The 25410-nt window shown below is 36.2% G+C and overlaps 1 protein-coding gene across 2 annotated transcripts in view; it reads right to left on the reverse strand.

Moving 5' to 3' along the window:
• The window catches only part of USP9X (ubiquitin specific peptidase 9 X-linked), a 103310-nt gene that overhangs the window by 74460 nt on the left and 3440 nt on the right, over positions 1-25410 (reverse strand). For both annotated transcript variants that reach the window (XM_065070036.1, XM_065070030.1), the window contains exons 2-4: positions 3239-3492; positions 1224-1369; positions 809-888 (exon numbers count right to left, since the gene is read on the reverse strand). In XM_065070036.1, coding sequence (XP_064926108.1) covers positions 809-888; positions 1224-1369; positions 3239-3334 — 322 coding nt within the window. In that variant the 5' untranslated portion in view covers positions 3335-3492. The remainder of the gene's footprint in view (positions 1-808; positions 889-1223; positions 1370-3238; positions 3493-25410) is intronic.

Consider the following 25410-nt stretch of genomic DNA (forward strand, 5'->3'; position numbering starts at 1 on the left):
TCTTAAAACTTCCTAAGAATAATCTTTATTAACAGTCACCTTCATCACACTCTATAGAAGTAAGGAACAGGCACCTTGTATTTCACTATATTTAAAACACAACTAGCTGGTAAGTGAAGATAACCCTGAAAAATATTTTTATCTGACTTCTGGTATTACTCAAGTACTAGGGCAACAAACACTGAACAGAACAGGAGACCTAGCACCTTTCTAGGATAAGGAACTTTCCAGAACACATAACAAACTTGTCAATCTGACTAGTATAATTTAGCAAGCACATACACATTCCTGATACAGAACCGTTCTAATTCCAAGCAAGTCAGACACAGAAGTAATATGGTAGAATTATTAAGTCATGCTGTGTAAAATTTTAGCTTTTTTCTAATATTCTCAAAGGTATGTACATGCCAAATTTTAACAAAAATTTATGGCAGGATATATGGAAATCTAGATTAGTAACTTATTTTTAAAAAACTAGAATTAAATTTTAGTATCTGTTACAACAATCAAACCCACCAGGTCTGATATCAAACACAGAAAGCAGGCAGGACAGGACTGACAAGATTTTTATTGCTGTGCGCTTATTCAACTTCACTACTCATGCTAAGGCACCTAATTTCAAACTACATTGATAACTTTCTAAAATTCCTGACCTATGAAGGTTTTGCAAACCACTCTGACACAATCTTCAGGACCAGTATTTTAACAGAAATAATTAAGAATTGTTAAGCCTCCACCAGGCATTCAAAAGAACAAGAAAAGACTTTACACACTGGCCCAATAATCATTAATTGTGTTTTCAGCTTACCTTTTTTACTCAGGTCAATAGCAGCTTCAAGAAGAACCTCTAATTCCCCTTTTGGCAACACAGGAACAACCCATCGAGGCCTATATTCAAAAACAGAACAAACCCCACTGTATTTCAATTGTGGTTCTTAGAAATGAAGAATCCTTTCCTTTTTGTAATGTTTAATATAGGACAAGGATATACATTTCTATAGGCCCTGATGAGCACTCCATTAAAAAAAAAAAAAAAAAAAAAAAACAAAAACACCAAACAACTCTGATTTGAGCCTCTTTTCACAACTCTAACACAATTAAAAAAAAAAAAAAAAAAAAAGTATTTCAAGAAATCCAGTGAATCAAAGATGGAAGAATCCTGATTTCACTCTCAAGATATTTGCCCAAATAATCTACACCCTCTGAAAAATGTGTGAAAATACCTGTTGATCATGTCATCCAACTTTGCCAGGTCTGTGTGTGGAAATGCAGGCTCCTCATCTTCAAGCTGGGGTGGAGCATCTCCTTGGCCCTGCTCATCAGGCGGGGTAGCTGGGGAGTTCTCATTGGAAGAATCAGGTGAAGAAGTCTAAAATTGGTATGGAAAATACTTTAAATACTGTCTGCACTTACTTGCCACTTACTTGGGCATTTTTCCTTCACACTGTGTTTCAAGGAATCACCTGAAGTAAGTACCTGTCATCATAAAATATAAGAAAATAATTTGATTTCGTGTCTCTGAACAAAAAAACACAGAGAATGAAATGTGCTATATGCTTCCTATCCTGACAGTTTAAAAATCAAGTTACTTTTCCAGCGAGGAAAGGGGGCTGTTTTGTAACGGACTTCTAAGCAGACCACCTACCCAGAAGGTGAAAATAAAGACTATATGGATGCTCTAGTTTTTAATCAGCCTTCTGCAGAAAATATGACTATTTTATGTAGAAGGACAAACTTCAGCAAAAGCACAGAAGAAATCATTTTCTAAAAAAGTTTGCTAAAAAAAGTAACATGCTACTAAAGCTGGCTACTAACCAACCTCCAAGAACATGAACAGTTAAGCCCATTTTGATGGGCCATGCAAAATACAATGCATTTTGTAGACGCACACTTATTCTTATATAGAAATAGTATGAATTGACAGTAAAGATTCAAATCATGACAGCGAAATTTAGGACAACATGGGAGGATCAAACCCTCCAGAACATTTTTCATACATTGTACTGTGTCTGGTTGGCATGAAGTTATAATTTTCCTCACAGCACCCTGTATGGTGCTGGGTTTCAGATTTGTGACCAAAACAGTACTGATAACACGTCAGTGTTTTGGCTGTTGCTGAGTAGTGTTTGCACAAATTCAAGGCCTCTTGTTTCTTATTGCGTCCCCCAACAGTAAGTAGGCTGAGGGTGGACAAGAGGCTGGGAGGCAACACAGCCCCAACAGCTGATCCGAACTGACCCAAGAGATAATCCATATCATACAGCGTCACACTCAGGGGCAGAAGTTTTTTTCCAAAGTAGCTGTTGCCTGGGGACTACCTGGGCATCCATTAGCTAGTTGTGATGGCATTTGCATCACTTGTTTCTCCACCTTACCTTCACTTATTAAACTGCCTTTATCCCAACCCATACATTTTCTCACTTGTCCCTTGCGATTCTCTCCCCCATCCCACTGAGGTGGAGGAGGTGAGCAACAGAGTGGGACCTTACCTGGCAGCCAAGGTCAGCTCACCACAGAGGTTCCAAAAAAGAATTCAGTCTCAGGAAGTAACAACAATTAAACCTCACGGTATTAATTATAATCTTCATAGTTAAATTACAAAATGTGGCTTTTCTTTTACATATCGTTTGCCTGCACTGTTTAAATGCATCTTTTCTGGTATTTTTTCCCCAACAAAAAAGAATCATCACATTATGATATAGTATTTGGAAGTTTTTGCTTGTCTTTTGAAAGCAGGATAACCTCTTCAACAGAAACACACTAAGTTGTTCAGAAATTCTAGTACAATGAACAGAGACCTCAATGAAGCTGATCTTAAAGAGCTGGTACCCACTTGTAAGCGTTTATCTAATAAGTGCTTTTACAGAACTCAGCACCAAACTGGATCCAGAGAATAGTTTTACCAATCATTGGGAGGTAACTCTACAATACGGTTCTGAGGAAGCTTCTGATACTATTCTATGAGGGCTTCTTATCCAAAATAAATATGCTTGAAAGAACTATGCCACTGCCTGAAAAAGGAATATCTTTGCAATGCAGTGCTCCCTAACAGTATCTAGTTTGCCAACAGCACTGCCTTCATCCCTCAAAATCTTTTTGTACTTCCAGACGCACACACAAAAATACCTAACTTAACTAGATATCTCTAGGAATACACAAACTCAAATAATTCAGAAACATTTTTTTTCTAAAGAACTAAATGCTTTATTTTTAGACAAATTGATTGTTAACATCATACCTGATTCTGCTGGAGGGGAGGCTGGGACTGTCCATCAGGAGCCTGGCCCTGGCTATCATTCCCTCCTACCGGAGAGCCACGAGTCGTGGCTGTCATACTCGACACAGGGCAGATCTTTGCAATTTTGTCTGCTTAGGTAGTTGTTGTGAGAGAAGAAATTATAGTCCACTTAGTAAAGTTGAAGTACCAGCATATGCTTGCTTTAAAAAGCTCCAACTCAAGAACACGCCATCTTGCAGAGACCATTGCATAACCTGGAAAAAAAAAAAAAGACAATATGGTATATTGATGCATACATACAGAAGGAATCTGTACCTGGAAAATATAATATGATAAGACATCAGCAGGAGGTAACATTCCATATATTCAGGATGATTTTAATGTTCTAAGGAAAACTTAAACTGATAATTACCTCTATAACCACTGAGAAACTAACACACATCCAAAATGCAGCAGACTCTATTGTACTTGAATTGCTACAGTAAGTTTTCAATTTGAATTCAAGGGTGCTGATCGAGGTCTATGTAGAGATGACCTGGTTAAGAACATAAACAGCAAAATTCGTCATCTTTTCCCATACTCTCCTCCTGACACTGTCCAACTGCAGATGTCTGAGAGGGAGCTGGAGATGTTTACCTCGGCTAAGACTATTAGAGACCCTGCAGTCAATCTTCTTCTATTAGCACATCAGTATTTACCCAGGGCATTTGAGCTGTGTTCCCTTCCTTCAGCACATGCCTGTGAAAGGCTGGGTCCAGGGGCCTTTCAGGCCCACTACAAAGCCCATCACATCCCCACCAAGTATTTTAGTGGATTATATGAAGAAAATTGTGACATCAGATTTATCTGTTGATTTTACAATCATGATATACCAACACTTCAATAATCACTATGCATTTCAGCTTCACTGTGCATCGTTTAAATACAGAAATAAAAAGTTGCATTAAATTATACCAGCAATTCCACTCTATACCACTGTGTAAACACTGAAGACGAAACGTCAATTTTCAAAGCAGCTCAGACTTCCAAGCACTACATAAACCAACAATAGTACTCAGAAAGCTCAAAAGCCAAGTAGGGTGGTAGAAAGAATTATATGAACTCTCAGCAAAATTCATTTGTCAGTGCTAAGTTCCTGATTCAATCAGCAAAATCTTTGAGTTAACAAGTTAGACTGAAAATTCTGCTGTAACACTAGTCATAATAAACCAGTTACAAATATGCAATCTCAAATTAATTTTCAATGCTGTTATCTTTCTCCAAAACACTTTAAAATCCTTTCCTAAATTGTTCAAATTTGCAAGCCTGAATATGCTATTCCTCCCCTGCCCAGTCTCCAATATTAACAGCACCAACAAGTTTGGAGTTCTTGAATACTGTCACTAAAATAATGTTCACTTCTGAATAAAACAATATTATTTGAATACAGTCAATTGTAACTCATCCCCACCCTTCAGAATTCACATTCATAGGGCTTAGTTAAGCCTGCTAAGTACAGAACAAAGGCATTACCAACTCAAATTTTCTCTAGGATGAAAATTATTTTTTAAATGCTATTTAGAAAAATAACTGTAATCAATGCACCTATTAAAATGCCCTCCCCTTTGAGTATTTATTTTCTGTCGATGTTTAGAAAGATCACTATGTAGAAAATCTTAACAAAACTAAGTTTCCTGCCACATATATATATATATACATACACACACTCACACACTGTAGTCTACTGCAGTTCAATGCAGTCACTTCCTCTGCACTACCCGATTAAGCCTTCTAGGTACTTGCATAAACCAATGAAATCAAACTTCTGCCAACTCCTATTATACTTTTCAACAGCCCCAAATCAACTCTTCTCACAACAAACCTTCCTCAATCACCACCAGAACAGGAATGAGGTAGTAAAGCAGCAGGACATTGGTGGAACAGCTCCTTTCAGCTACACTGCTGCTCTAGGTTTGCTTGAACTGTATAAACAAGTGACCACTAGCAGCTGTGGTTCCACATTAACTTACATGAAGCACAAGCTGCTTCAGTCTCACATTTTTCTTATTCTAATGCTTTTGGCTGAACTATCATGAAGTGAACCAATTCAGAGTACTAAAGTAAACAACAACAAAACCCCACAAACTTTCAAAGACTGTAATTAATTTTCAGTTTCTTTAATTACCTTAACTAGTGTACTGGACCGCCAGAGAGAGGACTCATCCTAATGCCAGCCAGGGAGCCACGACAAAACTGCAGCTCTCCTGTTAGACTGACTTACATTACCGTGGATTTACCCTCAGAGTTTGCCTCTATGCTTAGCTGAAGGATCTGGTCAAAGACTTCTTGTAAATTCCTTTCTGCTCAAGGCAAGCGACATAATTTAACCAGGAGATACAAGAATACTACTGAAATAATCAACTTGCTCAAAATCTTGTAAATTCACAGAGTAAAAACCTGTGTTACAAAAATATACAGAATTTTGTAGACATTAGTAAATACAAGAAATCTACATAAAGGACTAATCCATCTTTTTCTTCCTCTTATTTAGTGACTGTTTGCTTAACACTCTAATCACAATACTCTATATATGTTACTTAAATTACATTCACAGAAAAGTGTATTTGACAGCCTCCAGAGAAATTCACTTGGCTTGGCCATGTGCACAAGACAAGGCCAAATTCTAAAGCGAGTTCATCACTTCTCTCCATTCATGTGATATTGTCAACTTCAAGTTATGCTGCAGCTAACTAAAACCACTCCACCCCTAATAAATAGCCCAACTGCTGCGTGTAGCATCTGCATATTCTAAACTGCAATGATATCCTCATTCAGGTATTTTCCTTCTAATTACAGAGTATACAAACATATTTACATAAGTACAAATCATCATCCATTTAATACATTTTAAACATTATTAGAAGGGAATAATTTACCAGTCCAGTTTTCAGCCACTGATTTATGTTTTAAACAAAACATCAAACTGCATGCCCACAGAGAACAACACACTGCTATTCTAGTATCTCTGGAACTGATTACCCATGAAATTTCAAATACCCATCACTTCTTTAATTGAGACTACTCAATTTCAGTTTTTTACAGTTAAAACTCACCAACACAGTTTGGCTCCACTCAAAAAAACAGCCTTTACACCTATTTAATGTGATTTTTTAATAAACAAATGTAAACTGATGCCGTGACACCTTGGTTTTGAGTAAAGAGACAGCCCAACAGGAAAAATTCAAACTGCCTGTATTCAGCTGAATTCTAATAGAGACTATATTAATTTTTACATACCTCTCATTTCTACAATATTTGATTTTTTTGATTCAGTACAGTAAGCCATGCTAAAAAAAATTACCACCGTTACCCAAAGCTTTGAATGGATGTTTTGATACAGTGTCAAGATGGAGAGAAGCATCCTTTAAATGACAAACTAAATACTCCTTTGTTTATCAAGTGATCTACAAGGCTGTCCTGGTTTAAACCACTACAGAGACTATGCAGACTGAGTCCCACTGACATTGGCTTTTGATTGCCAACTGAGTGAATGCCCATCTCCTTATGGCACCCTGATCCACCACTAAATTATAAGTGAAAGTCAGCTTTTGCTTCCCCCAACTTCTTGCCATTTTAGTAACACTAGCAAAAGACAACTGTAGGACTTTTTGCCTCAGCATGCTCCCTACTGTGAAGCCACCAGCTGCTGCAAGCAGCATCCCACCAGAGCACCAGCAGACAGCCCAGAGGCGGCCAGGCAGGTGCTGCCCTCTGCAACAGGCCTCTGCTTCCAGGCTCCAGCGTTCAGTGCAGCTGCACATCTGAGCCTCACACCTCAGCTTCCACAGCCCGCAACCTCCCACCTGTGTGGCAGAAGAGGTTAATTTTGCTTGAGGAAGAAAAGAAATCAAGCACCTTTCCAAAAGCCAGGAAAAAAAAAAATCAGGCATAGGTTCCTGGACAAAAGCTACATCAGAAGCAAATGTATTTGCATGTACATATTACTCTGTTACAGTATAACATGAAACAACAAATACAAATGATGGCATTTTAGCACATAATGACCCAGGATCATAATTTTCTAATACAGTTGACTTCTAGAATAGTTTTCATCTGAGTTTCTCAAAGTCACCTCCTCAAAAGTAATGGAAATATCTCAATACATACAGCCTTTCTCCTAAATTAGCTATTTATACTATAGAGTCTCAGGAAAAAAAAAAGGGGGGGGGGGGGCAAATACAGATGACAGTAGCAGACCTCGACATACAATTCATTATACATGTACATAACCTAGGACCTATATAGGGACACAGACCTATTTTTCCTTTATTTCAAGTCTTCTGGTTATACACAAATGAGGATACGTGCCACAAAATCTATTCTGCAGTGTGGTAACAATGTATGCCAGGATACCAGTCTACTCAACATGTAAAAACAGAGCTTTCTAAAAAATCATACAGCTATGCGAAGAAAAAATAATTTTGTCCAGCATTATTTATAGAATGACGTTCCTGCATGAACGGGATCTCACAGATCATATGCTTTTTCACCATAAGTGTCATACTGCAAAAAAAGCTTAACTGCAGCAATATAAATTTTAGGATGAAAGGCACCACAGATTTGTTTCATATAGGATTCTGGGAACTGTCGTCTTAAAATCCTCATAAATACCGACTCATCACAAGGGTTATGATGTGATTTTAGTCTAAAAATTCTAGACTTGGAAGTCTAACCTTCTACCCTGTTCCTTTATTTCAATCAAAACACCTTCCCATCTGGAAACATCTCCCCCAAAACTGTAACACTGACCTAATTCAGTAGTTACTATCTATACACACCCCCACACATTTATCTTTCTTTCTCCGTTCCTTGTATCTTTCAGGAAGGAAGAAATTATTTATATAATCAGAATAGAAAACTGGTGGTCCCAGCAATTTTCTCATTAACATTGACGTGCACTAAAATTGAAATGCATTCAATGATTAATGAAAGACTTGTCACTAGGCTACTATTCAGTAGAGCAAGAAGTGTCTAACTTTCAATGCTTAAAAAATACCTGATATGCAGCACAGAAAAGGTTATTTCAAATAGTTTATATTACAAAGACAATTAATTTAGATTCCCTCTCCTAGTAGTCAGTGTTCATGCATTAGATTCCAACACATTCTTTCAAAGCAGTAAATTTCTAAGTGACACAGTAAAAGACAGACTGTCAGTAACTATAATTGTTATGAACTAAAACTATTCTCATGGAAAAATACGTTACTTCAAGTAATCTTTTTTTTTATCTTTCCACATACATCTGAAATTAAGACACTTGGCAGCATAGGTTTCTGGAGCATTGGGAACATCCATGCAAATGTACCATTCTATTTGTTCTCAATACCACATGAAAAATTAAAAGAGGAATGACCTGAAACATACTTCAGCTCTTTCAGGATTTTAACTTCAAAGCTTAGTGTTGAGACTAAGCATAGCTAAGCTACATCTACTTAATGGTATTCAACTTCACTTCATACAAGATGCTTCTGCAGCTACCATTCACTAAGCAAGCAGTAAAAGCATAGAAAGTGGAATTCCAAAAGAAAGTATTGCTGCTTATTGTCAGGTCAAGAGCAAAGCAGAGGGACCACAACTCTCAACCCCATAAATATGACCTCAAAGGAGTCATCTAAATGCATTCAGATCTTCAAATGCCAGCTACACAGCATTCTGTGCTGAAGAGACTGTAGAGGAATGCTGCCACAAATATTAGTTTTAATCAATGATGTTTCCTCCTTCCTGAGTGACAAATATTATCTGTATTAGAGATACTGACTTAGAGGTGTGACAGTCTGATCCTATTGTCTTCTGCCCACATTTCAGAGCATTAGAGAATATGTCATGCAAAGGTCTGGTTGGAAATTTAAATTTCTGAGGACATTCAAAGAATGAAGCCTTAATATGGATGAAATTTAGGGGAAACAAAGTTCAACCACCGCTAAGAAATGAAAATGCCATATTTAAATCCTGTGTTAAAAGAACTAAAACACTGACATATGGGACATAATTCAAGAATAGGGATAGAGAATTCAGTATTTATCCCACCACTATTAAAAAAAGAAATCATGATCACCACAACAACAAAAAAAAGCAACTAGACATAGGAGGCTTAATGATACAAAGAGCATTTTTTTAAAAATATAGCTCTGTTAGAGCAAAGCCACACAGATTATTTCATCTTCTGAAAAAAAAAAAATTCCAAACAGAAAACTAGACAATAGTACTGGTTTCTCATGTAACCTGACTTGAGAAATACTGTAAAGAGCAGAATCTGACTACACTTAACTGTTTCAGGTATCCTAAGCTTATGCAAAGTCTCTCCTCAGGCTTCTCTGGTTAAAAGCTGATCCCCCTTCCACCAAAAGTTTCTCAGTTTTGATATAAAATTCTTATTGACATGCCAAGCTTGGAGGTCAGGAAATTCTAACCAAAGCAAACTGTATTCAGGTTAAGGCTGAGAACATGGTATTTGGCCCTGCATGTCAAGGCAACAAAACAGACATTTTCAAAATGCAATAACTTCTTGCTTCCACGTGGAATAACTTTCCAATAGACTTCATTAAAAGAAAAAAAGAAAAAAAAAAAAAAAAGAAAAAATAGAAAAAATAGAAAAAAAGGAAATCTTTTACACCACTCAGCTGTCTTACTTCAAGGCAATTATCAATGAAGGTTAGGCCACAAAGTGGAACTGGACAGCAGCAAAAACTGTCTTTCTCTAAAAGACTTCAACTTGCCAGCAATTCCTGATGCATTTAACAGACAGTGTACCACTGGTTACCTAAGGTACATGATGCTTTTTCCCAGATAATGTAACAAGAGGTCAGGTCTCAGGATCATACACTTAGTTTTGGCTACCAAACAGAAAAGTCCATTTCGCTTTCTGTTCTGAAGGAAAAGTATTTTGCTGGTGTGACATAGAGAACAATGCCAAAGACACAGCACCAAGCGAGCAGTCAATGTCTTACATACAAAACCAGCCAATGTTAAGATGATTAACCATGCCCCCCCGCCCAAGTGAGCTGTGGCCTTGCTGCCAAACTTTCCTGAACGCATCTGTTCCAGGCCGCTGACACGGACAGAGTGTAGAGCAAGACTGGGTCTCTCACCCGGCATGATCACTCCGGAGCTTTCAGTGGGAGCTACACTGGTTCAACTGGCACAAAACTGTATTCTCAACAATATTCAATATATCTCAATGACAGAAGGAAGAGGGACATAAAATTTACAGACCATGCAATTCTATTATTTAAATTCTTGTTTTCAACATTTCCAAGTGACGAAAATACTACGTTCAAGGCACTGGTAAGTAGCTACATAATGTGGGATTTTATGCTGGGAGATGAGGATATCGCTCACAACAGTAAAATAAACTAGACTTCCCAAGATCAGCATGAAGCCAAGTGAATTATTAAAAAAGCACTAATATATGTGTTCACCATAACATAAGGAAAGCAAACTTAGTAACTTCTATCTGGAAAATACTAACATCTATCTTAAAAATACTTAAATGTTTTGAACTATGACTTTCAGTTACTACGCAGCCCTTTTCTTGAACTCAAAAGGAACATGCAAACAAGTGAGAAAGACTTCCTTTCACTTCGTATTAACAGAACAAGCTACAACAGGAAAACCTCAAAAACAAAATTAAAAAACCCAGAACTTAGAACTTCAATATGTTCATTTGTTTCAGACAGAGTCAGATTCAATCTCATGCTGCTAAGCAACAAAATGCTATACTTTTTTCCAGTTATGCTACAGTTCATTTATACAGGCAGCTGTCCTTCTGCAACCCAAATTAGCATGGAGCCAATCAGGATGGAGTTGATACTGTGGGTCCAACTGCAACCTCAGTCCTTTACAGGCAGCAGTAGAACACTATGAGGGAGAACAAATCATAGTCTAATGTTTACATTTAAATCAGATTCTAGACTAAAAGGAATACACACCTTCGCAGTTGATAGTCTACCATCTATGGAATAACTATTATTATATCATGGCTCCTTATCACTACTTTAAGAAAACAGTATGTCTGAAGTTTGCACCAAAGACTGATTAAATGCTCTTCGTTCCCTATTTCTGGTTAGGAAATCTGTAGTTTGGTCATTGGCCATATCAAATACTTGAAGCTGTTCATCCAGTTCTAAAATGGATGCAATAGTTGCACCTCTCCAAGCTACGTAACAAAGTTCACTCCAGAAAACTTCAAGAACCCTGTTTGTTCCTTAAAGTACTATCCAAATGCTAACAGTTGCAAGATGTTACACTATTAGACTTATTAAAAAAAATAAAATCTTCATTTAAAAAAGGGATAATTAACTTTCAATGTTACTTCATATTCAACTTAACTGCTCTGCCTCTTTGCTACAAGGGGCAACTAATGTAGAAAATGAAACCGCATTTTGCCTGCACTTGAGGATAAAATTTAGTTTTTGATAAACATATTGCAATATACTAACATAAGAGAATGATGTATCCAATTTTTTTTATGCAATTCATTTAATGCAATTTATTCTAATTGATTATCCTTATTTTTTAACTAATATATGTTTCCTAGGACACACCTATTACTATCATTCATAATTAATACATTTAAAACATCCTATCAACCACCATACAAATGATTAATTTGTATTTATATACACATCTCCGACTCTTACACCCTGATACTAAGTAGTATTTCTGCTCTGTATTTCTGCTCTGAATCTAAACGCAAAAGATGCATCAATGTCATAACAAAAAACTCTTGTTTCCAATATTTATAATGTTATATATTTAAAAATAAAAAACTTATACTAAATATTTTCAAGGTGCACTGAATACAATATGACCAAGAATCCAGAGAAATGTACAGACATAACTTCTACTAGAACTTGAAAAACAGGATATAGTCCAAAATAGCACAGAAAGGAAGTGGGGAGGAGTAGGACTAATGGAGAGTAGAAATCAAGCTACCATCTCTGGGCATAAACCCGTTTAGTGAAACTCAGAGCCACTAATGCAACTTCCTACAATTTAATAAATTAAATCAATATAATACTTTCCTTTACCATAACTGTGAAAGATGTCAGAGACTACCTGAATTTCCATACCACATTTTTACATGCTTGTCTGACTAAACTTACAGCAAACAAAACAGATTAAAAAAATCTCCACTGATCTACACCAGATTAACATGATTTTAACAAACAGGGACAACATTCCTAGCCAAACCATTCTTAGCCAAACACTTCACATACCAATTCTCAGTCCCATAGTACCCAATATTAACAACAACATAAACAAAACTATAAAATTACTAATAAATTTTGTGCACGGGACACAAAATAATGTGGTGATAAACAATTAGAACATGTCACAGAGTAATCTGGATCATCTGACAAACTTGGTAAAATAAAATGTGCACTAACATAGCCAAGTGTCAGGTCATTTGCCTAGAAAAAAAGGACATACAGAGAACTTTGCATACATTGGGAAACATGACTATAGCAAGAATAAATCTCAGGACTGTGGTTTTTTTTACGGAAGCATATAATTTTGGTTGCAGAACTGATAAGAAACTTGTGAATTACAGTCTTTTACATCTAGAAAAAAAAAAAGTAAGTAGCAACAAAGATGCCCTCCACACCAATTAGCTGTCCAGTGAGACGAGAGTGTAACATGCTGAATCAAGTATCTGAACGTATTACAAGACTGGCCACAGGACAGAACACCAAAGACCATCCACTTCCAAGGCAGCCTAGTTGTTCTGGAGTTTTCAACTGCTATTTATCTTATTTCCTTGACATAAGGGCATAAAGATGTCCATTAAGACTGCTGTTCTACTCTCTTCTTCAATTTTTTGGCCTGTCAAAGAAGAAAAAGAATTGAGAAGCCATCAGGCAAATACCATCTGAGCTGTATTTGTAACTGACATGTTCTCAAATAAAAGCAGTAATTGCTAATCAAGCAAATGAACAAAATCAGAAAAAGCAGTGAAGACCTGCCTTCTCCCTACTGAGAAGAGATACACAATTTTCTAAATGACATAATATTTCCCTTTCAGTTCTGAAGCCCAAAGTTACAAATATAATATTATTTCATGCTAAGAGCTTTTAAGGTGTAGACTTCAAGAAAAGTACGAATGTATCTAAAATGTGTGTTTTGCAGATCTTTGGCTAGTCACACAAGAAAATATTTACTGGCTGGCTGGAACAACATATAGAACTAAGATGACCAAATGATACCACTACCAACTATACATAGCTACACTTTCAATTAAAAATAATGTTCATGCACAGAAACCATATTTAAACATTATTTTTAAAGCATAAAGGATAAAGGATAAAGAGTAATATACTCAGTAACACTATTCTTCATACTAAGTGAGAAGGAAGGATGATGAATGCATTCCCAGAACACCAGCAACACTGAAATAGTACTTTCATCCACTGCCATTCTCCCACTGAGAGGGAGGTGTTAGGAATTGTATCTTCCAGCATATGAAGAACTAAGTGCTGTGACATTGTTACAGTTTTGCTTGGAAATTAAAGCAGACAGTGGACATATAGGCAAAATACAGAACTAAATGGGAAGGAAGGCCTAGATTTAATAGGTTTCAAACAAAATCAGTAATAGTCAGGTACAAAAAAATTACTACCAGCTATGCACAGGAAAGAATACTGGTAAGGCTTCAACACTATTAAAAAAAAACCCAACAAAACAACAAACACCAAGAACCAACCAACCACACACAAAAACAAAACAAAAAAACCCACACAACAAACAAACAAAAAAGCACTTCAGCAGAAATGTCTTAAAAGCAGTTCAATCATGCCAGAGAAAGAGCAGTAAACACCATTTTTACCAAAGTCTAGCCTTCTTGAAAGTAAATTCATACAACCCAAGAAGTATACTACCTTCTACAAGGTGATGTTAAAACAAACAAATCAAATGTGATTTTGTTGACATGTAACCTTTCACACAACTCCACTAACACAAGTAAATGGTCTATCACATTTACAGTTTTGTCTTAAGCAGTATCAATTTTTAAAGTACTAAAGCAAATTAAAACAAGGCCGACAGTTCTGTTTGTAAAAAGCCAACAGTTTCACTTTTGTTTTGTCTTTGGGAGATGAATGTCACCAATTAAACACTCCACAGTAGCTTAAGCCTACTTGATTTTGTTTGTGTTTGGGCATTACGTAATTTCACAGCAAATGTGGGGTTTTTGCTTGTTTCTTGGTTCTTTTTTGACATTTTCTTCAGATTTGCCATAAGAAGTCTGCGATATTCACATTCAGGTTGACAAAAATAAAGAAATGCTGATGCACCTATGCAGATTTTTCCTCCAAACTGTAAACTCCAGTTTCTTAACCACTTCAGAAGCTACTTCAATTCCATCTTTAAGAATGGACATTTCTTCCGTCTTTCACAATCAAGTCCTTCAGACTTTCAACTTTGTAAAAGCTTTTGGTTTTGTATCTGAGATTGTCAGCGTGACAGTTAAACCTTTGATACATATCCAGAACTTTAGTTCCACAACTTACACAGGAAGTTTTTATTTTCATTTTAGGTTGCATTAGATTCTATAATTTCTAAATCAGGTCCTAAGGTTAACAAGAGATGAACATGAGTTTTGTAAATTCTGAAAATTATCCACAAATATATTACTTATTTTGGGGAGTTGTTAATAATTGTTCTTAATAATTGCTAAGAAACTTTACCCTCTAGCTCAGCTGACCTTTGAAACCTCCTTGGAAGTTGTGTTCCTTTGCTGCAGGGTGCACAAAGAAAACTCAGACAATTTTAGTGCAATTTTGTAGGCTGGCTGATGAAGCTACAACTATGAAATACCTGTCTCCTCCTGTGAGGAACAGAATAAAATCCTTAAGAATATACTTATTTTTCAGCTGGAAGGGACATACTATTATTATCTAGTCCAACTGTCCAGGGATAACAGATAACATTAACTGCAGACAATCTAAAAACTTAATGAAAGAAATTTAAATCAAAACACTCCCTTTGATCTGCTATACTAGAGCAATTTAACATTATTTACAACTTGAATTCTTCCCAGGAAATAGAGCAAAAAAGGAAGTAACACTTCAATGTTCCATCCTTTGAAGATCTCGTCGAACGGTTCCAATGCCCAAATCATATTTTCTCATGTTCAGTGGCATCCCTAGCCTGGGCTTCCCCCAGAGATACATAAATACATCATGGCTTCTGTGATTTCTGATGGGATTCATACATTCTACCAGGCTACTGGTAGTTGCTGAATGGCTTTTGTTACCTTCATTCTTTTCCAAGTATTTCAAGGGAAGCATAATAGCACCTTCTAGGTTCGTTCACTTCTGGCTTTAAGACATAAAATTATTTATAGTATACTGCACTTAAGGCTTTATGAAACTCAGTACTATAAATATTTGAAATGTTGTCTAAAGCCATCCAGCCAATGAATTATGGATATTACTACAATGTTATTTCTACATTTTACTTGCACACTATTCTTTGTCAAATCATGCTTATACACAGCACCTGATGTATCACCATAGCGTGCAGTACCCAATGCCACTACCACAATTACAGTATTAATATAAATCTTCTGTTAGAAAAGTGAAGTTTAAAGTTAGCCTGCAAAAATCAGGCTAGCCCCTTAGGACTCCCTTTATGTTTTCTCCACGGAGAATTTAAGGGCTTCCCTACACTATGTTAAACATTACACTAAAAAAAAAAAAAAGAAAAAAAATCTTGAATTAACTAATAAGTAGTATTATTAATCTATATCCCTACCATCCAGTGACATTATCAACACATTACAGAAATTTTCCCCTCAAAGTATAAAATTATTGCTTGGTTAACTGCAAATAATTCAAGCACAGTACAGCATCTAAACCAGATATTAAGTTGGAAGCATTTTACATTCTTGAATCATGACAAAATTAACTTTGTGAAATACCCAGATATTTTGCAATGCTTTAAATTCAAATAATCTAAGTATTCCCGTTACTGTACTAGTTTTAATTTCACTTTTTTTTTCTTAAACTCTGCTTTTCATCTAATGCTAGATAAGCACAAATCAACCACAGGAACTCAGGCACTACCATCATCATCAAGCATAATTTAAAATGTCTCAAATATAGAAGAAAGTGCTATCAGCATTGAAAGTAATGTTTTAATAAGTTTCTTCATAGCTGCTTAACAAACTTCGCCAAACTTCCAACTAGTTTTCAATACACAAACTGCCTGACTCAGCCTGGAGATTTGTGTACGGTTCCATGCTAGCTACCTGCAAATGAACATTTTGCCATTTCCTGTTGTCTTACAACCATTTCAGTTAGATACTCACTCTGAAAAATGAAGCTTGCACAAGCTCACCAGAGGTATGACAAGCTCATAGCTTTTTTTTTTTTAAGACTGCCTTATATGTGCTCCATTGCAACTGAACTTATACAAGCCATCCGCCTAAGCAGATTGAATGCTCAAAAAATCACTGAAAACGATCTATCTGCTCCAGAGAACTTGTATAATAACCCCCCTTAAAAATCCTGGCCTCTCTGCAGGGAATTAAGAAGTGGAAACATGATCAGAAGTTCTGTTCTCTGTCTTAATGCTCCTTCTTGCCAGCACGATGAAGGCCGTAGTCTGATATACACGCAAAAAAAAAGTAAATAGTAGACAGAGGAAGTTAGATAAGAACAAGTAAGGAAGCCCCTAGAAAGTATACTAAGAACAAAGTAGGGTTGGAAACAGGAGACTTATTTCCACTATACCCACTCCCTCAGAAAACCAGAAAGTGACTCTACTGTCCCAGAAACTTAATATTCTTGTATCTATAAAACCTAACAAGAAGTATATCATAACCTTCTTTATTGAGAAATGCAGGAGATAATGATCAATTACTACCACATCCTAAAGACTGAGGATGGATTTTAAAACTCTGCTGCAACTCTGTCTGAAAACCAGTGTCATTAAAAAAAAAAAACTCACCAAGAAAACAAAACAAAAAAAACCCAAACCCACACATTACTACTAATCTCCCTGCACTGAAAATGGTTAACTGCTAAATCCCATAAACCCCCTTGCTAAAGAGCACCTCCCTTTAGTACACAAAATAAAGATAGCAGTTTTCAGCTGAATCCACCAACAGGCCAAGAGAGAGAAGACAAAAGTTGTAAATGTTCTTTTTAGGGGCAGTGCTTAAGCTACCACAAAGTGACAGTGTCCAAACTCTCATAAGGTAGTTTTGCCACCACAGTGCGTATATGGATCTCTTCTGCTTCCATTGTTGGAACCTTGGTGAGAAACAGCAATCTTATTCCCCAGTAGGTGTATCATACCCTGACAAATTTTAAAACAGAAGTTTCATTGTATTTCTGCACGTGGACAAGCCTTGGCTGAAGGTACAGCTTCACAGTCTGTCTGAAATCAGGTAAGTCTCCACTGTCTCGAGAAGGAGGACCATCTTGCTCACTTCCATCCCAGCCACCTTCTCAACACTAGTATTAGCCCTTGCGTCACCACATACTCAGCCAGATTAAGAAGTCAATCTGGCTGAAAGGTAACTGGGGGAAGGGAATAAAAATCATTTTAGTTTTCAGCTGCATCACACACCATATGAGCACTAACAATGGCATGAGGAACAGGAAGAATACATAACCATAGATAGAACCAACTCTTCTAGCACCAGCGCAAATCCATCATCAAATACACCCTGAAAGGAGAGGGCGGGAGGGGGAAGGAAGGAAACAAAATATGGGTAATTACAGGTAGCACATATGAGCTATGATATTAACCAAGGTTCACATACGTTGGAGCAGAAATTAGTCTTGACAACACAGAAGAGTCAAAAAGACCAAATTTTTTCTCAAGTGTAATGCATATCACAAGAACACCCAGGCAGAGAAAGCTCTTCAGTATATGATAAATTTCAGGAATGTCAGTTCATGAACAGCACAAGTTCAGTCATGAAAGAAACATTAAGCAGCCAGAGCAAATCAGGCTAAGTGTGAGAAGTCTAACAAGGTGAAAGCAAAAAACTGTTTTTGCCCTGGAAATGATGATAAAGCCAGTGGAATGCTTAACCGATCACAGTGAGTCAGGAAAATTAACTTAGCAGTAAGAATTTTAATAATCTGACCACAAGTACATAAATCAGTGACAAAGCTGCAGCGGGTAATGCCGATGATGTAAAACACAGAAGCTAGCAAAAAATAATATTTCTGCTCACAAAAAAAGGCCAGAGTTATGAAACTGTAAACAAGACTGCACAATTCAAATATTATCTGGAAATTCAGGTCACAAAAACTGGAATGTGAGATGACAGAGTATCAGTAACTGAGTACAATAGCTGTATCCACTGTGACAGTCAATATCTTACTACTTTTTAGGAAATTTTCATATAACAAAATTTTGTGTCTGTGTGAGACAGAGCCTGCTCTCTAGATTTATCAAAGGCTCGATTTGTCATTTTTCTCCTAAATAATTTGGGTTTTTCAGAGTAATCTGGTTTCCACTGTAATTTCATTTCCATCAAAATACAGTTAGTTTCCATCAAACTAAATCCCACAGGTAGACAGTAATCAACTGAGGTATCAGAAAGAAAAATTGTCCATATGTTATTTGTTGCAGAAGTTAAATGATATTTTACAAGAAAAGAAAACAGAACTGCAGAAGCCAAAGGGAAATCTCTGGGTTTTAAGGCAGCTATACAGAACCCCCAAGAAGTTAATTCTGTATGTGTGTTGCTCACATATGTTGCTAGAAAAATCATAGATTTTTGAGATTACCCTCTTCATCCTCCTATCGTTTTTCTGGGTACTGGTTTACTTTGTCTGTATAAACCTGAACATCTAACAAAAATCTGTTGAAAAGTTATGACAGGAGGTACTTTTGAAGTTTACAGCCTCCGTGCCTCAATTCTTCACCAATCAACCAAAAGATAACACAAATCGTTTAATTTACAGAGTGATGTAAGAAAGAATACATTAATGTCTGGCAAACGTACAGGCTGAGAGTGAAAAGCACCTATCAAATTTATTAACTGAGTAATAATTCTACCCTGTGTGGAATTTAGACTGATGTAACGCATGCATTTACAGAATGAGTTCCAAAGAGAAAATACTGAATGACAATCCAATTCAATCCATCTTCCAAACTGAATGAGTGAAAGATCCAAAGGGAGGAAGAGTTCACCATTAAGTGGGGCAGGGGGCGACACTACACAACACAGGTTTAATGACAAGTTTAATTCTCACATTCCCCACCTTTATGTGAACTTAGAGGAATCTTCTTAAACTACCTCCGGTTCAAGTGAAAATATCCCCCTTAAATGGTAAAATACTTAAATAGATCATGGCTTGTGCATCTCTTCCAAGGCTCTCTGCATCATTTCTTTTCAACTGCACACAATTTATAAGCAACTTCACTGAGCCATCTGATAATTCAACTGAAAAATTAATTTAAAAAAAAATAAAAATCAAGCTTTTAGGTCTGCTGAGGAATCTGCTCTGAAGTACTACAAATATCAAGTCCTGATGAAATAATACATACTGTAGCTGGGAAAAAAAGTAACATTCCTATCCAAATTCAATTTATGTTTTAAATTGGGGTAGAAAGGAAACAAATGTTTTTCACTTGCACTTATCAAGCATTTCAGCAAAAGTAAGGTACCTCAAACATCAACCTCATATTCACAGATCCAGCAAAGAAAAAAAAAAAAAAACAACAAACACAAAACAAAACACAAAAAAACACAAACCTGATTATGCACACCCTGTGACAAGCTGTTGTCTGTAAAAAAGACACTGTATTCCAAGCAAGGAAGTCTATTCAAAGTATATACCTAATCTCACCAATTTTGGTGAAACAAAACGTTACCCAGAAGCATGAGCTACCCAGACATATGAGTGCAAGGGAAAGAAAAAGAAAGTCTGAAGGAAGAGACCCACTAAAATAATCGGGCACTCTGAATTCGTAAGTAACATTTTCAAGGAAAAACATCACAAGAAACTACAGAATTAATTAAACAGAAGATATTCAGGAAGGAAAAGAAAAAAGGTAAATGTATAGACCCTGATTTTATGAGATCGATAAAATCTCACCACAACATTTCTTTAAAGCAGACAAGTACGAGTAAACTACAAAAATTTAAACAAAAAAAAATCCTCATTTCTTATTAAGAGAAAACATCTTAAAGTATCTTAAGAGAAAACAAACAGCCTGTGAAAGAAGCCAAGTTTTTTATACCTATTGTGCCAGTCTTCAGAAATGTAACCCCAAAATGTCTTCATAATTCTTACAGATGTAAAAACCATTACAGCTGAACTGTTTAAACATCAACATAGTTGTTAAGGCTTTTTCCCTCCCCACTCCCATTTCTGGCACAGAAGTTCTGAGAAAATAAATTTGTCCAATATACTAGAGAAGTTGATTGTGTTAAACAGATATGGAATACAGAATTCCGATGGACAACTGTTACTCAGCAATTAAATGGCATACAATTATAAACTCACATTTAAAGCAAAATCTTGCTGTTGGAATAAACGGAAGTGGAACTAAAGGGTTAGTCTTTATTTTAAGTCTGAAATACTACTATATATCATATTTTCAGACCCATAAAGAACCACAATGGCTCATGAATACTGAAAATCCCTCAAACTGTATTTAAGGTATAGTATACTGTAAGTACATACTAAAAAGGGTGAAGCAGCTCTCACAGGAGAGATTTTGATTCTTTGCTCTCAACTGTTAGTTACTTGCTGGTGGTCTAGATAATCTATACAACTTCTACAACATCTCAGTCTTCCTGTGCGATATTCACATCTAAGTATATATAAAGCATATAGACAAAGAGCACATAAAGTATTGAGTACCGTTTCAATTTCAGAAAAAAAATTATCTTCTGAAGTACCAACTAAGGATCAATCAACACAGTCCATTTGAATTTCCAAACTCTCATTTTGCTACCTACTTGCCAGTAACAAAACAAAACTAACATCATGTGGGTCATTGACTATCCTCATCCAGCTGCCTCCAGGCATCACATCCAGAACTTGCTACTGGTTCTAAATATTCATTCCATTATCAGGAAAGTGATACAAAGAAAAAGGAAAATTCATGACAGGATGCATCACCAAACTCTTCTTTGCCGGGTCAAAAATCTTAGGATGGTGCAGATAAGTGAAAAACTCCAGTCATATACCTGCTAACCAGAGGCTGATACAGATCCACAGCTGTAGACAAATTAACTTACAGCAAGGTTTCACACTACCACTATGCTAACTTTGCTGCATCCATTGACAATGATGAAAATGAAGCTTTTAGTTTCATTTCAAAGCTTTACATTTTATGGGAAAAAAAAAAAAAAAATAAAATCTGTTTTCCCAATCTTAAAACATGGAAGGAAATGGAAAGAAATTAATGGCTTCTCAAATGACGTAAGGGGAATCACGTTTTGAGCTACATCTTCACTGGACACATCACAAACTGTCAACCGCAGCAATCTGGCTAAACTGCTACAAGAATAAGAACAGTAAGAATTTTCAGGCAATCTGGAGGTTATTTTCCTATCTAATCACCAGAACTATCATAAAGAAACTCCAAGACAGCAAGGGAGCTATAAAGCACATAAGAAATCTGACATTACTACCTCACCCAGGGGAAAAGTCAGTACATCGCCTTAAAAAAAGTCCCACTGCATGTCTGTATGCGCAGACCCACATGTGTATGTATACACATACACACACAATTATAAGCAGCAAGGAAAAGCACCCTGGATTTTAAGGTCCCACTGTGATTAATAAACCTCTGTCTGGAAGACAGGTCAACGCAAATGGAGGACTATGCAAACATGGAGCCTGAAACTGTAGAACAAGTACCTGGAGTTTTCACCTCCAAGCTCCAGATAATTTATGTCACAGTTAAAAAGAAAACAATTTAAATCCTCAAAGGCAAATGATTCAGGAAAAAGCATTAAAAGGAAATGTTATAAATCACCAAACAATTAACATCTTATTTCTAAATTAGAAATATACGAAGTCTAATATAAAATATAGTTTAAAATACAGCTTAAGCTTCTAGTTAATCATAATTTTGGTCTTTCACCAACCTATTCACCTAAAAATTAAGCAAAGCAGATCCACCTTTCTCATTTAACTTTCAAATTCATGGATTTGTTCCGTTGAAACTTACACAAAAACACACTGAAGTACTCCACTGCTAAGACAGTAGAAAAAATTAAACACCATAAGATGCAAGGCCCATTTTCTAAGATGCCAGTACATTTTGACAACAATGTTCTTTCTCATATTAGAAAAGTAAGAAGCTTTTCTTCACCTCACTGTCAATTTTCATTTCTGGACAAGAAAACTGAAGTTCCACCCACTATCAATACAGACCTGTCGCCACTATCCCACACCATAGTGCTGGTGAGGACACTTCCTCCAACCAAAAAAGCCTGTCTAGTAACAGAGGGACCCTACCTAGTACATATCACTACTGTCTTTTGCTTTACTGAACATATTTCTAAATAACACCCTTTTTCTTCTTTCACCATTTCAGGGGACCCTAATGCAAACCACCACCTTTTCCTCCTCCCACACCTAGTCTTACTGAAGCTAGACAAAAGGTTAAGCAGCAATGAAGTGCTTTAAGGATTGAAGTCTATGGAATTTATCAGGTACATTTCCGTGTCATTCCATGTTGCCATTTAGCTATTACAAAAATAGCATTACTTGCCTTAAACAAAGGCTCTTCTAGGGACAATTTTTTATTACTCGAGTTTTGGGTACTTTACATGAAAGTTTAATAAAAAGGTAGGCCTGAAATTCTTTAATATTTGGAAAAGAGGTTTCTTCTGTAAGAATTCTCCATTCAGAGATGTACATCCTTAAGGAATGATGCAATGTGGAATTCCCCCCATGAGTAAATTCATGGCTAAATTCTAACTACCAAACAGTATGATTTGCTAAGATGTCCATGCAAAGATCTACATGCAAGAAAATAACATTTTTCTGTTGGCAATTACATTGTGTAAATCACAAAACAGGGTTACATGCTGTTTTTGCAAGCAGATAAAGTATGCTACAAATAGAAGTTGCCCACAATAACGTCCCTGATAGCGATCCATTACTTCTAAAGCAGATTTCATTTTAACTTGATGAAAAACTAGAAAATACTAGCATTCATAGAATTGTAGGATCATTTTAAATGGATGAGACCCTCAAGACTGAGTCCAATCATAACCTAAATCTAACACTGAACCACGTCTCTAAGAGCCTCACCTATATGTCTTTTAAACACCTCCAGGGACAGCGACTCTACCACTTCCCTGGGCAGCCTGTTCCACTAAAACATTATGCAAATTCAAAACATTACTAGATTTAAATTTACATGCCATGAATCTCTTTTGGAGGTGTACTAACAAAAAGACGTTAACCAAAAGCAAGTAATCACTCTCACAGTTAATACTAACAAATCCTTTAAGAAAACCATACACCAGTAATGTTTCTTTTAGAAAGCAAGCCTGTTAACACAGATGTATCATTTTTTTTTTTTCCAGCATTTTAATTTTTATTTGAACACATCAACAGCTGGCAACCAAAAGGCTTTCATATCAAGCAGACTGAATACAACTCTCAAATAAAATGAATAAACTAATGGCTTCTTATGAAACAAAGCAAATATCAGAAAATTCACAACAGAAAATGCAAAAGGAACCAGTTGTGCTGTTAAACTCCCTCAGAGGAAGAAAAAAAAAAAAAAGAAGCAAAAAGATTTCACACTAAGTCACAATTGGCTACTTTAAGACGGACCTTACTTTAAGACAGACCTTACTTTCCTCCTCTCCTCTTGTGAGGAAAGTTATTAACAGCTCTCCTGTAACATTATCAACACTCAGTATTTTAAATTATTTTACTAAACTAGATCTATAGAAAGCGCTCAAAGCACACAATGGGCTCAAGAGGACACTGCAATGTCTCAGAAATGCAATAGTTGACATTTTGAGGGTGTAAAGTCATGACAGAACAGCTTTTTGCCACTATCTATTCAAGACTCTAAAGAAGAAAATCTCAAGTCAAAACAAGGTTGTCATGAGTGCAGAAGGAACTTTTGTTAACCATATTCCCAAGCCATGCTATAGCCTTTAGCATAACAGAGACAGCCAACACAACGTAACTGTTTCAAAACGATACCTCAACTCATTACAAAGCTGTAATTCATTATAACTGTGAGAAATTGAAGATGTTCCTACATTAATAAGAAAACAAAAACTGGATTTAATATGTGGAAAATGTCACTGCATTTTTCTAACACATGAATCCAAAGTAGCTCAAACTTCTCAAGTAGAGAAATTAAAGTCTTACTGCATGCAAGCATATGCTTATGAAAGACCTTCTTTCCACCCCTTTCCCCTGTTATGGAAAGACTGTTTCTTTTAACTACCATTCTGCAATACAAAGGTTTACCAAACCACTCCTCCTAAACATAAATTGCTTGGCAAGACAGCTAAGCAACTGACATTCATCACTACTGGATACCACAGAATAAGAACCTCTTAAAAAAAAATGAGCAAAATAAAGATTGTGGTGAATGTTCTACACTGATGGTAAGGTGCAGGTATAGGGGTGTAGCTTAATTTTTAATTCTTTTTTCTTTAGGTTTGTGTCAGGTAGACACTAAGCATAACAAAGTTCAGATATGTTTAAAAAAAAAAAAGTTGTGTGTTTATATACCACAAACATTGTGGATGATGTAAGACAAGTCTACAGCAACACCACACAGCATTGCTAGCTTTGCAAAAGGCATGGTACTACAATAGAAGACAGATATTATCAAGCTATATTCCCAAAACATACCTTTAAATACAGCTTTAAATTTTGAACTCAGATTTTAAACAAGAGTGATATGGATAATAAAAACTGGATGCAGCTACACAGAGTTTCAAGAGGAGACACATCCATGTTGTAAGAAAAACTTAAGATTCCTGAACAGGAGAAACCATGTCCACATACTCACATAACACTAATGCTAGCATCCAGGAAACAATTTTCTAAAGGACACAAAAGCCTTCACATACACAGCTTTTCAAGTGAACAGAAAGCCCAGTAAAGTTTCTTACATCTTCAGACAACCACTTCACACTGGTCTCTGCAAGCACTGGATAAGCAAGA

The sequence above is a fragment of the Columba livia genome, chromosome 1 (genome assembly GCF_036013475.1).
Source record: "Columba livia isolate bColLiv1 breed racing homer chromosome 1, bColLiv1.pat.W.v2, whole genome shotgun sequence".
In the NCBI taxonomy this organism is placed as follows: Eukaryota; Metazoa; Chordata; class Aves; order Columbiformes; family Columbidae; genus Columba; species Columba livia.